Genomic DNA, 14,971 nt, shown 5'->3' on the forward strand with positions numbered 1-14,971 from the left:
TTTTCTCGGTGGTCACCGCACACTGCACATGGCTGTCTTGCAGCTTTTGAAATGAACAGGAAGGAAGATCAAGTTAGACCCACAGCACAGGAAGAGGTGAGTAGCAAATTTTTACCAAAAAAAAAAAAAGACAGCGAGAAAGCAGCTCAGCTGGAACGGCTTCGGTAGCAAGGCAAAGAGAAGGAAATCTGTAAGTGTCTGATCAGCCCTTTTGCTTTCCACTTCTCTTCTGGATTTGAGGACATCCCACCAGCGCAGGGAATTTCTCCTTTCCTTAGCAAAGTTGACTGAGCTTTCTGAACGATCAGCTTGTGGAGTAGGTATTGCTGGCTGCTGCCTCTTTCAAACCAGACCATCTTCAGTTCATCCAAGTTATTCAGAGGACGTACTCTCAAAATACGCAGGCGTGGCTGAAAGACCTCCTTGTTCTGAAGAGAAGACTCCCATAGGGGAAAGTGGCATTCACTGGCGTGGCAGGCCCAGCTTGCTATACAAGGGGAGAGAAGTTGATTGGAGAGTCCTGCAAGAAAGCAAGGTGTCTGGAGAAGGTAGGGAAACTGATTAATTTGCTTGGGGTTTCTTCTCCCTGGAATATCTTTATGGCACCAAAGCAGGAATGTCTTTAAAGAGCCCCTGCCGGATAGGCTGTTAAGGGGATGTTGGAAGGTGTGGTTTATCACCCAAGGGGTACAGGAGCTGCCGTGCCTAGGCCTGGTTCTACAAAAGGCCTTCACACTTCACAGTGCCCTCTTTTGCCTCTGGCTTCCCCACTTTACAAGGTGAGTGATTGATCGAATATTTGATGGAGATTTCCTGATGAACAGAGTAAGTGCTTAAGATCCTGAACCAGAACTGGGTAGATCCAGGTTCAATTCCCTACACAACTTTCTGGGTGACGTTGGGGAAGCAGTCCCAGTGCCGTTTCAGTTATTGCATGCAAGCTATAAAAAAAATTTTTTTTTAAAAAAAGAAGGCATGGTAGAAGTTTCCAGGGGAAGCGTTTCACACAAACATGGTTTGCTATGGTTGAGCTGCCTTTGTCTGGCTGTGTTTTCGCTTGCAGTTCTGAACTGTCTCTCTTACTTTGTATAAAGGCCTCAAGTATGTTTCCTTGCATTTCCATGCATATCTTTGTTACATCAAATGTCAGTTTTCACCCTTTGCTTCTGGACAAAGGTGGACGTGGCCTCTGTCATGTCATCCACACCTAGGAAAGACCGTGTTGGTCTACTATAATGTGCGCCACTTGGGGCTACCCTTGAAAACAAGTTGGAATTTACATCTGAGTTAGAATGCAGCAGCCAAACTTTTGGCTGTGCTTCAGCAGAGAATGTCCTCTTCTAATTTTAAAGATCTGCATTGACACAGAACCAAGCTAGAAGTGACAAATTACACTTGAGTGACAAGTGACCAGACTCACGTGTATTCCTCTCTGTTCACTTGCCCTCCACTTGAGCTACATGATCGAGTGGAGTGCAAGTGGAGTGCAAGTGAACAGGGAGGAATACACGTGAGTCTGTTCACTTGCCATTCAAGTGTAATTCGTCACTTCTAGCTTGGTATTCCTCCTTGTTCACTTGCACTCCTCTTGCACTCCACTCAATGTGATCGAGTGGAGTGCAAGTGAACAGGGAGGAATACACGTGAGTCTGTTCACTTGCCATTCAAGTGTAATTCGTCACTTCTAGCTTGGTATTCCTCCTTGTTCACTTGCACTCCACTTGCACTCCACTCAATGTGATTGAGTGGAGTGCAAGTGAACAGGGAGGAATACACGTGAGTCTGTTCACTTGCCATTCAAGTGTAATTCGTCACTTCTAGCTTGGTATTCCTCCTTGTTCACTTGCACTCCACTTGCACTCCACTCAATGTGATTGAGTGGAGTGCAAGTGAACAGGGAGGAATACATGTGAGTCTGTTCACTTGCCATTCAAGTGTAATTTGTCACTTCTGGGTTGGCCCCAGTTTGTATTGGGGCACAAACAACGTATGTAGAACCCAGAATAGTTGAAGGACCACCATCTCCTGTAACAACTTGCCTGTGTGTTCATAGGGTGTAGCATACGACCTGGGATACCCACATTCATTTCCTCATTCTGACATGAAGCTCACCTGGCAAACTTGGGCCAGTCACTGTCTCTAAATCTGATAACAGTGAGGATAAAATGAGGAAGGGGAAAGCATATACACCATTTGGAGCTGGGTGGGAAGAACGGTGGGACTGAAAAAGTATTAGATATGGACACAGTTTCGAATCCCAATCATCTCTCAGCTTAACCGACTTCATAGGGTTCTTATAGAAAAATGGACTGACCAGAGAGTTGTGTATGTTCCCTTCAGCTACATGCAGGAAGAGTGTGTGTGTTATGTGCCATCAAGTCGCCTCCGACCCATGGCAACTCTATGAATGAACAACCTCCAAAACATCCTATCATTAAGAGACTTGCTCAGATCTTGCAAACTAGATGATGTGACTTCTTTTATTGAGTCAAGCCATCTCATTTTACGTCTTCCTCTTTTTCCTTCTGCTTTTCACTTCTCCAAGCATTATTGACTTTTCCAGAGAATCTTGTCTTCTCATGATGTGACCAAAGTACGATAGCTTTAGTCTTGTCATTTTAGCTTCTAAGGAGAATTCCGGCTTGATTTGATCTAGTACCCAATTATTTGTCTTGTTGGCTGTCCATGGTATCTGCAAAACTCTCCTCCAGCACCACATTTCAAATGAATACAGGAAGAGAAGGGATGAAAAATAGGATAGCATGTATTCATCTTCAAGAGTGATGAGTAGACATGGGCACGAACAGCATTAGGTGGGTCGGCGCAAGCCTTGTTCGTTGTGCTTGGCTGCTGTTCGGGAAGCCAGACACTCAGGCGCCTTCAATCAATTGCCTCGGCAACGGAGGGGGGGGAGTGCCTGAACTCTGTCTGCACTCCCTCTATCGCCCCGGACACCCCAACTAAAGCCCAACTTAGCTTGATGGGCAGGTCTTCCTTCCAAGCGTGGAGCTGAAAATTGGTTACAGTCGGTAATGTGGGAGCAGACACCAGAGGGGGAGAGAGGGAAGAGGGGGGTGTTCTGTGGCCATGGGAACTCCAATCTCATCCCTGCAAACCCTGTTAGGCAGTTCTGACTGCCAACCACAGACCTCCTGCGTTTCTCAATCAGACCCCTGCTTATAAAAGGGCACTGCGCTCCCAGTTCTGGCTTTCACTTTCAGCAAGCACTGGAGTGGGAGAGAGCTGTTAATAGCGTTTGGGGAGAGAGACAGGGAGAGTGCATTGGAGCTGGGCTTTTTTCTGTGTGTGGTGGGTGGGACAGGGAGCTATCCCCTCTGGTTCCAGGGCTGCTGACAGGCTCTGGGGCCAAGCTCTGTGGGCACCTCGGCTGAGGGTTCACACTGATTATTACTAGTATCAATATCAGTGCCTGATCTGGTGGTCAGGCTTGTGGGTGTGCTGGGCTAAGGCTCTAGTCCCAGCCTCTGGTTCCAGGGCTGCTGCCAGGCTCTGAGGCTAGGCTCAGTGGGCTCACATTATTATTAGTTCCTGATCTTGTCAGGTATTTTGGAGTGCTGGGCTAGGGCTCTAGTCCCTCCCTCTGGTTCCAGGGCTGCTGCCAGGCCCGGGGGCCAAGCTCTGTGGTGGGCATCTCTGCTGAGGGCTCACAGTGTTCTCTCCTTTTCTGTCCTCCTTAATTCTAGTTTGGTGGCACAATGAGTCTTCCTGTTGTGGTGGCCGCCACGGGTGGTCGTGGGGTGAAGTGCAAAGGCAGTCCTCCTGGTTTACTTGTGGAAAGCAGTAGTGGGTGTGGCTCGGGGGCAGCAGAGAGTCCTCCCGCTCCCCCAAATTCACCTGTGTGGGCTGTGGAGGAGGCCAAAGAGGTCTTTCTGCTGGGTGGAGAGGATCTCTCTCAACATTTTGAGGAGGGGGTGGGTGACAGATCCCTGGAGGAATGGTTTGTGTTTTATGAAACATCCCTCCCGTCCCCATCCCAAACTCTTGGTGGTGTCCCTAACTGCAGTCCACCCCTCACTCCATCATCCGTGGCCAGCTCTGCAGCGCAGCCTGTAACCGTTCATCCTGCTTCCCCTGGGACAGTTAGTGGTCCATGTTCCAACACCTCTGTATGGAGGCACTTTTGGGCCCTTCCTAATGACCCCTGTGTGGTGCAGTGCCGTGCCTGTGATGTCCTGGTGCGCAGGGGCAAAAACCTGAAGCACCTGTGGTCGACGGCTCTGACTTTCCCCCTGAAGACACGCCACCTGAGCCTGTGGTCTCTGTCCTCGCCCAGTGAAACATCCGTTGGGGGGAGAAAGGGGGCAACCAGCTCTTCTGAGCGGGGATCAGTGGGAGGGTCACCGGAATCCACCCCAAGCAAGAATCCTTGCCCTGAGGGTGACGTTGGTGGGAGTGGAGCAATCAGGCAGCTCATGGAGGTTGTCCCCTTGGGGTCTGGGACAGGGCCGCTTAGAATGTCAAGGTTGACATTGGCAGAGACGATTGCCCTATATGGCTTTGCCATATCCATCGTGGAGTGCGTGGGCTTCTGCAGGCTACTAAAACATTTTGCCCCTTGGTTCTCCATGCCATCACCGCGCACCCTTGCCCATCAAGTCTTGCAGGTATCTCGAATGAGGCCCACTCCCACTGCTAACAGGCTTCTGAGGCCTTGCTAGGCCTTCCTGGCACAGCCAGATCATCATGACACCTCATTTCTGCGAAGGCAGGAAAGTGGGTGATGTTGGTGGCAGCCTCCTTTGTGCGCTTGTGCAATAGCTGAGGAGCTGTTGCACATGTAGTTGAGCCGCACGGTGGCCCTATCCATTGTAAACGTTGTGCCCTCTGAGCAGGGGGAAATGGGTCCCTCGACTCATGTCCTTTCCGCAAAGGCAGGAAGGTGGCCGATGGCAGCTGCTGCTGCTGCCCCATTTCTTTCTCTCCCTCTCTGGAACCACTCTGACCCGTCCAAGCAACATCTTCTGTCCCGTCCATCCCCTCCTTTCCGCGAAGGCAGGAAGGCGGTTGGTATCTGGCGGTGCCGCCCAAACTGTTATGAGTAGTACTTGTACTGCCTGCACAGGTGAGGTGTATCGGAGCGGTGTGGAACTGCTCTGGCCCTCCTCATTTCTCAGGGCTGATGGTCCCTCTTTCTACCTCTCCCTCTGTGGAACCACTCTGACCCTTACGAATGACCTCTCCTGTCCTGCCCATCCCCTTCTTTCCGTGAAGGCAGGATGGCGAGCCATGTCAGCCGCCGCTTCACGAGGGACTATCCTGTTACTGCTGCCTCCTTGGTCACGAGGGACAGCTCAGCTGCAATCGCGCAGCTGATTGTATCGTATAGGGATGCGGCACAGTTGCACAACTTGGGGGCTCCCCTGTCAACGGGACTGACTGGACCCCTTTGAGCCGGGTGGGAATGTGTCCCGTGACTCCCGTCCTTTCTGCAAAGGCAGGAAGGTGGGCGATGGCAGCTGCTGCCGCTGCCCTATCTCTTCCTCTCCCTCTCTGGGACCACTCTGACCCCTCCCAACTACCTCTTGCTTGGGAACTTTCCAGTTCACAGTCCATACCTCTCCCTCTCAGGTACTGCCACGCGTCCCTTCCCCACCACTTGCATCACCCCGTCCCCTCCTTTCCGTGACGGCAGGGAGGTGGGTGATGCCTGCAGCCGCTGATTCAGGGTCTTCCCATCCCCCTTGCAGGATCTTCCAGGTGCAGCTCGTCACTGCACCCGGAACACCTTGGTCCCCCTCTCCCACCCTGACCACTTCGTGTTCCCTCTTTCCTCCTCTCCCTCTCAGGTACTGCCATGACCCTTCCCCACCACTTGCACTGCCCCATTCCCTCCTTTCCATGACAGCAGGGAGGTGGTTGAAGCCAGCAGCCGCTGAACTTCCCGTTCCTTCATGCAGGATCTTCCAGGTACGGCTTGTTGCCGTGGCCGGAACCCCTTGGTCTCCCTCTGCCTAACCACCCAGCAGCCGCAATCCTCACTCACCTTGCTGCGTAAGCAGATAATCTGTCCGCCTCCGGCCTGGAGTCCTGGCGGGTGGGCACATGGGGGGTGCCATCGGCGAGTGGCCAGACCCCTAGCCCCCTGAGGGGAGGCAGCGTGCCACCGTCTCCCCACACCCACCAGGCCCGGCGGCCGCAGTTCTCACCCACCTTGCTGCATAAGCGGACAATCTGTCCGTCTCCGACCTGGAGGCTTGGCGGGCAGGCACCTGGGAGGTGCCGGCAGTGAGCGGCCAGATCCCCCTGCCCCCTGAGGGGAGGTGGCATGCCACCACCTCCCCGCGCCGAGCAGGCCTGGCGGTCACAGTCACCTTACTTCATGAGCGGATAAGTGTCCGCCCACCCATAGGCCTGGTGGGCAGGCACATGGGGGGGGGGTGCTTCCAGCCAGTGGCCAGACCCCCTGCCCCCGAAAGGGGAGGCGGCCCACATTCAGGTGGGGCCAAAATGAACTGGACTGGAGAGGGTGGCTCCGTTTGTATTGAATGGGAGTTTCCTGGGAGCGTCGAATTTGGGAATGGATAACTCTGAGATCCATACTGCAATCTTGACCAAACTTTGGTGATGGCTGGAGAAGAGCCTGCTGCACATTCCCTGTGAATAGGAGCTCTCTAAATGCTAAGGGGGCTGCTCTGGCGCCGACGAACAACAAACACCGAACATGTTAGTTAACGGGACATGTTCGGTTCCGGTCAGCTGTTCGTGTTCGTCATCAGGAACGAACACCAAACAGCCTGTTTGGGTTTTTCCCCCCGTTCGTGCCCTTTAAGAAAGGGAAGAAGGATGACCCGGGAAACTACAGGCCGGTCAGTCTGACTTCTGTTGCTGGGAAGATATTAGAACAGATTTTAAAGGGATCAATCTGTAAGTATCTGAAGGAATGCTAAGTGATCCGGGGAAGTCAGCAAGGTTTTGTCCCTAACAGATCTTGCCAGACCAACCTGGTTTCCTTCTTTGATCGAGTGACCAGCTTACTGGATCGGGGGAACTCTGTTGATGTGATTTATCTGGATTTCAGTAAAGATGAATGGGCAAACTGGAAAATTGTGGACTGGACTATAGGACAGTTCGGTGGATAGGGAACTGGTTAGAGAACCGCACCCAAAGAGTGGTGGTCAATGGCGTTTCATCAGATTGGAGGGAGGTGTCCAGTGGGGTGCCGCAGGGCTCAGTTTTGGGCCCGGTACTTTTCAATATTTTTATCAATGATCTGGATGTAGGAGTGGAAGGGCTGCTCATTAAATTTGCTGATGATACCAAATTGGGAGGAGTAGCAAACACCCGAGAAGAAAGAATTAGAATTCAACAAGACCTGAATAGTCTGGAGAAGTGGGCAGCTGTGAATAGGATGCAATTCAACAAAGACAAGTGCACAGTATTACATCTGGGCCACAAAAATGGGAAGCACAAATACTGGATGGGGGATACACTTCTGGGCAGTAGTATATGTGAAAGAGATCTTGGGTAAGAGTGGACTGTAAACTAAATATGAGCAGTCAGTGTGATGTGGTGGCAAAAAAGGCCAATTCAATCCTGGGTTGTATCAAAGGGGCCACAGGGTCGAAATTGCAGGAGGTCATAGCCCCTCTCTATACTGCCTTGGTCAGGCTGCACCTGGAGTACTGTGTGAAGTTCTGGAGGCCTCACTTCAAAAGGATGTGGACAAAATGGAGAGGGTGCAGAGGAGAGAGACGAGGATGATCAGGGGTCTGGAGACTGAGCCCTACGAGGAAAGGCTGAGGGCCTTGGGAATGTTTAGTTTGGAGAAGAGGAGATTGAGGGGATACATGATTGCTCTCTTTAAATATTTGCAAGGCTGTCATTTGGAGGAGGGCAAGGAGCTGTTCCAGTTGGCAGCAGAGGGTAGGACCCGAAGCAATGGGCTTAAGTTACACGCAGAAAGGTACCGGCTCGATATTAGGAAGAACTTTTTCAAGGTCAGAGTAGTTCAAAAGTGGAATCAGCTGCCTAGGGAGGGGGTGAGCTCCCCTTCACTGGCAGTTTTCAAGAAGAGGCTGGATGAATATTTGGCAGGGATGCTTTAGGCTGATCCTGCACTGGGCAGGGGGTTGGACTAGATGGTCTGTATGGCCCCTTCCAACTCTATGATTCTATATCTAGTGACGAGTAGAAAAGAGCAAGACTTAACAAAGACTTCACAAAATTTGAGGTAGAGTATGCATTCATGAACCATGGCTCACTTCTTCAGATACAACTAGAACATGAGTCCATCTGTCCTTATATCTTGGAGAGTAGAGTGATTACAGAAGCTGAAAGACAATAGCCGGTGAATGACAAAGGCAGGCATGATTGCATAGGGTGAGGTATGCTTGTAATGAGCTTTTGCCCGTGTCTAAAACTAAGCTTCAACTAGCCAAGAGAAAAATGTATCTCTCTCCGTGTGAGTTTACAGCAATTAGTCTTCAGACCTGTCAAACAGATAAGTTCTTTGAACCAGCTGTTTATCAGTACATGTATTTATATATGGTTCAATATTGCTTTGCAACTCTTCATCAAACACACAGACACCTGTCTAGAGTTTATTTCACTTTATTGAAAATACACCCTAGTTTTTTAATGAAGCAAGTAATCAAAATATAAATGGCTATTAATATAAATCCTATAAAAACAGAACACAGAAAGGCAATAAGAAATAAGTTCACTAACATTTCTTAATAAATCTTAAGTTTAACATGCTCAAAGTTTCTATGAAATACATAGGTAGAATAAGTTCTCACCTAGATTCTCCCAAGAGATCTCTTCCATCAGTACCCTGCTTATTCTATCTGTGTTTGCAATTATATACCTCATCATATGCAAACATTTAGGGTCTATTCACATGATAGCACAAACAAATAATGATTGGTTTGACACTTCACTGAATATTCATAATCTCATAGTACAGCCTTCCAATTAGTTAAAAAATTATGTCATAGTCAAAACTGCAAAAGAAAACTATAAATCTCTGACAAGTGTCAGGAAAAGTTAAGTTGGGCGATCACCATTGGTTGAATCTCTGATAGAGGAACATTAATCTCGATAGAGTCCACTATTTTAATTAGCTGACAAAGGATGAAAGCACACCTGTTAGAATTACCTAACACATAGAAAAAATACACAGACAGTTCATGCAAAGTTTAAAAATTCATCTAGAGTATACAAGAGTTTGGCCTAATACTGTTCAGTATTGATTATTGTCATGTGATTTTTAATCTGTATTGGCATAACATGCTGAGGGGGAGCGGGTGTGGAGAAATCAGCATTGGTAATGAGCCAGGAAGCCTTTGTTTGGATTCAGTCCAGGTGGATGTATTGTCTTGAGCTTTGTTATCAGTTGCAGTTCAGCCGTCTCTCTTTCTAATCTCCCCTGGGAACGCCCCTGCAGGATAACTGCTACTTGAAGAGGATCATGGGAGGGGACACTATGTAGGCCACTCCTCCCAGGTAGCATGGACCTCATGAAGCTGCCTTATTCTGAGTCAGAGCATCAGTCTGTCAAGCTCAGTATTGTCTGCTCAGAGTGGCAGCTGCTCTCCAGAGCCTCAGGCAAAGGTCTTTCACATCACCCTCCTACATGACCCCTTTTAAATGTCAACGCCAGCAATGGAACTGGGATCATCTTGAGCTTAGGGTGCAATAGGAAGAGGAGACGCTGAGCATTTCAAGTTCCTTTTAACGCCCTGTTGGCAGTGTGTGTGTGTTAGGGGCCGTTCAGTTGCTTCTCTGACCTATGGTGACCCTGTGAATGAAGGTCCTCCAAAATGTCCTGTCATTAACAGCCCCTCTAAGAAGCTCGTAGCTTATTTGTAGCAATTTATCTATGATTGTAACCTGCCCTGAGCCTGCTTGAGGGGAGGGCGGGCTAGAAATCAATCAATCAATCAATCAATCAATCAATCAATCAATCAATCAATCAATCAATCAATCAATCAATCAATCAATCAGAAACGTGGCTTTTCCCTCCTCCATTTTTGCAACATCCCTCCAAGGGTGGTTAAGCCAAGAAAAGGTGACTGGCTCAAGGTCACCCAGTAAAGCTTTATGGCCAAGCGAGGAATTGAACCTAGACTGCCCACTATAATACTCTTCTTAACTCCTACCTTTGCTGCATTGCAAGCAGCTTCTGAAACCAAGTCGTGATTCAAAAACTGCTGCCGGAGGAAGGCTCGCTATTCAAAGGAAACAGAGATGTAGAGATTTTCGGCCCTGAATGGCCAGGATTGGGTCCAAAGCAGCCAGGATAGATGATGTCAGGGGGTGTGTCATATGCAAATCAGTTATGCTAATGACACACTTCTGGTGATGTCAAGGGGCATGGCATATGCTAATGAGTTATGCCAATGAGTTCCTCCAGCTCTTTTTCTACGAAATGACCCCTGAAAAGCTGTAAGGTGTGAGAAGAACACAACATATCCTGGGTGTGAGAATGAGTATTCAGCACATTTGAGAAAAGTTCCAATGTTTTCCTTTCGTCTTGACAGGCAAGTGTGAGCCAACCAGTTGTTGCCTTTGTCTGTTTATGCGTTTGGGTTCTTCTAACAACATTTTGGTGGGATGTATTTCGGCAAGCGCAAATGTATGCAAGTCAGTATTGTAAGCCTACCAGTCCCAGGTTAACATCATGCCCATTTTGGTTCTCTAGGGTGTCGGTTGGGGATTCAGTCCGCAAGCTACCACCCATCTCTGGCAGAAGGAGGTAACTGCAGGGAAATTTTCTTGCACTGATAGACTGGAGAAGGTCAGGTGGTACATGGTGCCCCCTTTAAGACCTTCCTGCTCAGATTTGCTCGGTGGTTTTGAACCAACTGGAGTCCCGTTTGGTGCAGTTTGCAAGTTCGCAGTTGAAATCAGTGACTAATTTCCCTCACTTCCTCTGCTCTGCCCCTCCACACTTCTTTTGAAGCTTCCTTTCTTTGTATTAGAACCATGGACAAAGGCTACTCTGGTAATGCTCACCATGTAACAGGACACGTTTGTATGAACTGAAGAACACTCTATGAAGGGGAGATTGCAAGATACGGCCTTCATTCTCAGCCTGCAATCAATTAGGCTCTCCAGCGAATGGTCCCAGCACATATCTGATGGATGGTAAGTGGACTGCAGTTCCTAACACAAAAGATACTAGATCTGTAAAACCTCCCCCCCCTCCCGTCCCCCGGGCCAGTTCATTCCCCTTATCATCTCTAGCCAGTCCTGAGAATTTAGGAATATTTGAATCTGTATCTTCTCATTGGCAGTATTTGCACTTGCCCAGTCTTACGTATATGGAAATATGATTCCCTCTGTTCTTCTGTTAACTTCTCTCTGCACAGAGCGGATGGTGCCGAAGCACATGGAAACTCTTCAAACCTGGTGTGGCGCTAGCACAGACCTTGGCCCCTTGGAGAGACTGACCAATCTCCTTCTGGTGGAAGGGCTGACCGACCTCCAGCAAAAACAGCATGATTTTGTACAGATCGAAGCCACCAAAGGCACGGCCCACATGTCAAAGAAGATCTCATTGGAGAAACTCTTCCTGCCTTTGTCCAGATTCAGCATCCCTCCACGCATCTTGGTGACTGTTGGAATTGCTGGCATTGGCAAGAGCACGTTGGTAAAGCTGTTTGTCCATACTTGGGCCAAGGGAGAGATGGGTACAGACTTTGAATTTGTGCTGCCTCTGACTTTCCGAGAACTGAACTCTTATGACAGACTTTCAGCGGAGAGGCTGATCCGGCTGGGCTCTCCCCATTTAACGGAATCAAGCTTTCTCTCAGTGGGTACTCGCAGGACCCTTCTTATTCTGGACGGTCTGGATGAATTTAAGACACCACTGGATTTTTCGGACACGATCATTTGCATGGACCTCCAGAAGGAGATCCAAGTGGACTACTTGATCACCAACATAATCAGAGGCAACCTTCTACAAGAGGTTAACGTGTGGATCACTTCTCGGCCTACAGCAGCCAGCCAGATCCCAGGTGGACTGGTGGACCGGATGACTGAAATCCAAGGGTTTGGAGATGCAGAGATCAAAGTCTTCTTGGATCGCTTGTTTGTTGAAAACCAAAACCTCTCCGATAGCGTGAGGGATCATCTCAAGGTCAACAGATCTTTGTATGCTCTTTGTGCCGTGCCGTCGTTTTGCCACATCTGTGGCTCTTCTGTGGGCCACGTTCTAAAGAGCACTGACGGCTCTCTGGAAGCATCAGCACTTCCTAAGACTTTGTCTGAAATTTATTCCCACTACTTTAAAATGGTGCTGTTTAGCGATGGGCAAGCTAAACAGAAGGATGCCCCCAGGATAGAACAGGTGGTGAATAATAATAGCAAGAAAATGATGAACTGCCTAGGCAGGTTGGCGTTTTACAGTCTGATCAAGAGGAAGTACGTCTTCTATGAACAGGACATGAAGACGTACGGCATCGACCTGTCTTCCCTGCACATCGGTTTGTGCAATAGGCTGCTTCTTAAGGAAGAGACACCCTTGTCGTCCGTGTACTATTTCCCTCATTTGACGTTCCAAGAATTTCTGGCTGCCACTTATTACTACGCCTCAGCAAAACGGGCCCTTTTCGATCTCTTTGTCGAGAGTGGCATGTCTTGGCCCAAGCTGGGCTTCCTCAACCACTTCAAGAATGCCATCCTGCGGTCGCTGCAGTCCGAGGACGGACATTTAGATGTCTTCGTGCGGTTCCTTGCTGGCCTCCTCTCCCCGCAAGTGAACAAAGCCCTGTCTGATTGGCTGCTGGTGAGGGACGAGCATCACAGCTACAGAAGCCAGGTCGTTGGCATGCTTCAGAACCTGCTCAGCGTGGATCGAGCCGTCTCCTGCAAGACGGTGAACCTCATGCGATGCTTGCATGAGCTCCAACAAGCGGACGTTGCCGCCCATGTAGAGGAAGCTTTAAAAAACGAGAGCCTGGCTGGGATGTTAACGCCGCTCAATTGCTCTGCCTTGGCTTATCTCCTGCAGACTTCCGAGATCTGCAGGGAAGAGGCCAATTTGTCCAGCTGCCTCAGTCACCACACCTTCCAAAGCCTCCTGTCTCAGCTCCTTTACTGTAGTAATCTCAGGTAGGTCACGTTCAGGATGGGGCCCCGCCGGAGCATTCCCTCCCCTAGTCTGTTCTCAGGGTTGGTACTTAGGGCTCAAGCATGTCTTTCTTCATCCATAAAACATGAATGGCAGAATCAATCAGCCTTGATTTGCCTTGTGTAGGGAAAGGGCCAGCCTGCAACCTCTGTTCAATTCCACTGTTCAGAACTGGTTTTCCTGCTCTCTGCCGTGAGCATTTTAAAGGAGAAAAGTGTCCTTTAAAAAAAATGCTTTTTGCCCTTTAGAGTGATAACAACAAGGCAAGAAGGCCAGGTTTCAAGTTTCCATCTTTGTGGGATCTTTGTGTTGCCTCTTTGAGCCTTTACTGTTAGATCATGAAGCCGCAACACAGAAGAGTGCTTTTGAGCATCGTTCCAAGTGTATGCCATCCTTGGTCTCTAAATTATCCTTCTTGACCCATCTAACTGGACTAGCAGAAAGGATTTCATGGCTGGGGAGCTCACCCATTGGCATGTCACCTTGGCCTCTCCAAAATTGTTTCCTGGATGAAGAGAAGGGAGAATGGTGGGGAACAGGGCAGGGTTTTTTTTTTACAGGGCTACAGGCCTGGTTCTGCCTGAAGCAGTGTCACCTTAAAGCAAGCAAGCAAAAGAAAACTGTATGTGATAGAAATTAGCATGTGCATGAGAGCACACAAAATGGCCCTTGTGTTGAGTCACACCCCCAATCTGTCTTGCTCCGCTTTGTCTGCCTTGGTGGCTCTTGGGCAGAGCAAAGTGTTTCCCCAGTGCCTTTAACTGAAGGTAGTGGTATTAAACCAGGGACCCTCTACACACAGGAAATCAATGGTTGGCCGAGTGCTCAGTGGGAGGTCTTCATTTAATTGGAGACGGACCTCTTTCTCCTCCATGCACACAAGGAAACACTGGTAGGAAATAATGCTTCCATCTTATGTCAGCTAAGTCTTCTCTCTTTGGCTCAGGTTGGACAACAACCAGTTTAAAGACAGTGCCATGGACCTGCTGGGCAGCGTTTTGAGTGGAAAGGATTGTCAGATTCAGAAGATCAGGTGATGTGATGAGCAATCTCCCGGTGGACCTACTAAAGAGCATACAGCATGACTGTGCTCAATTTGCTTAGTTCACCCAAGTGAAGTAACAAGTAGGAGATTTATTGTCGAAGGCTTTAACAGCCGAAGAACGATTTTTGTTGTGGATTTTCCGGGCTGTAGTGCCATGGTCTTGGCATTGTAGTTCCTGACGTTTTGCCAGCAGCTGTGACTGGCATCTTCAGAGGTGTAGCACTGAAAGACAGAGATCTCCTTGATACTGAGAGATCTCTGTCTTTCAGTGCTACACCTCTGAAGATGCCAGCCACAGCTGCTGGCGAAACGTCAGGAACTACAATGCCAAGACCATGGCGCTACAGCCCAGAAAATCCACAACAACCAAGTAGCAGACTGTGCATTGGTGGCACAGGAGGAGATTGGCACCACCTCTTGTGTCTAGCTTTTATCTCAGTCCACCCCCCCACCCCCAGATCAAAAGATCTGCAACAGATCAAAGAATTCTTTTAAAAAGAACAAGAACAAAAGCCTTATGTCACCTTGAAGACAGACAGGTTTATTATGGCATAAAGCTTTTGGCCATTTTCACACTGCTTACCAGCCACGGAACATTGCGCCAAGCTCCCAGAACGACAGCGTCTTCCTGGCATTATTTTGCGCGAGAACTGCTGTTCTCGCGCGAAATCGCACCAGGAAGACGCTGTTGTTCCGGGAGCTCAGCGCGATGTTCCGTGGTCGGTAAGCAGTGTGAAAATGGCCTTTGTCTGCAAACATTTATATGCCATCTTAGAAGTGTTTATTTTCAAGGAATCACAAGACCTTTTTAGAAATCATTTCCATTGCAG

General features: G+C 49.0%; 1 protein-coding gene across 1 annotated transcript in view; it reads left to right on the forward strand.

Annotated features, from left to right (window-relative positions):
• Positions 1 to 229: 229 nt before the first annotated feature.
• The window catches only part of NLRC3 (NLR family CARD domain containing 3), a 32,698-nt gene continuing 17,956 nt past the window's right edge, over positions 230 to 14,971 (forward strand). The window contains exons 1-4 of the mRNA XM_054995015.1: positions 230 to 548; positions 10,925 to 11,109; positions 11,334 to 13,077; positions 14,043 to 14,129. Of these exons, the coding sequence (XP_054850990.1) occupies positions 11,103 to 11,109; positions 11,334 to 13,077; positions 14,043 to 14,129 (1,838 nt within the window). The 5' untranslated portion in view covers positions 230 to 548; positions 10,925 to 11,102. The remainder of the gene's footprint in view (positions 549 to 10,924; positions 11,110 to 11,333; positions 13,078 to 14,042; positions 14,130 to 14,971) is intronic.

This window comes from Eublepharis macularius, chromosome 12 (genome assembly GCF_028583425.1).
Source record: "Eublepharis macularius isolate TG4126 chromosome 12, MPM_Emac_v1.0, whole genome shotgun sequence".
NCBI classification, from domain to species: domain Eukaryota; kingdom Metazoa; phylum Chordata; class Lepidosauria; order Squamata; family Eublepharidae; genus Eublepharis; species Eublepharis macularius.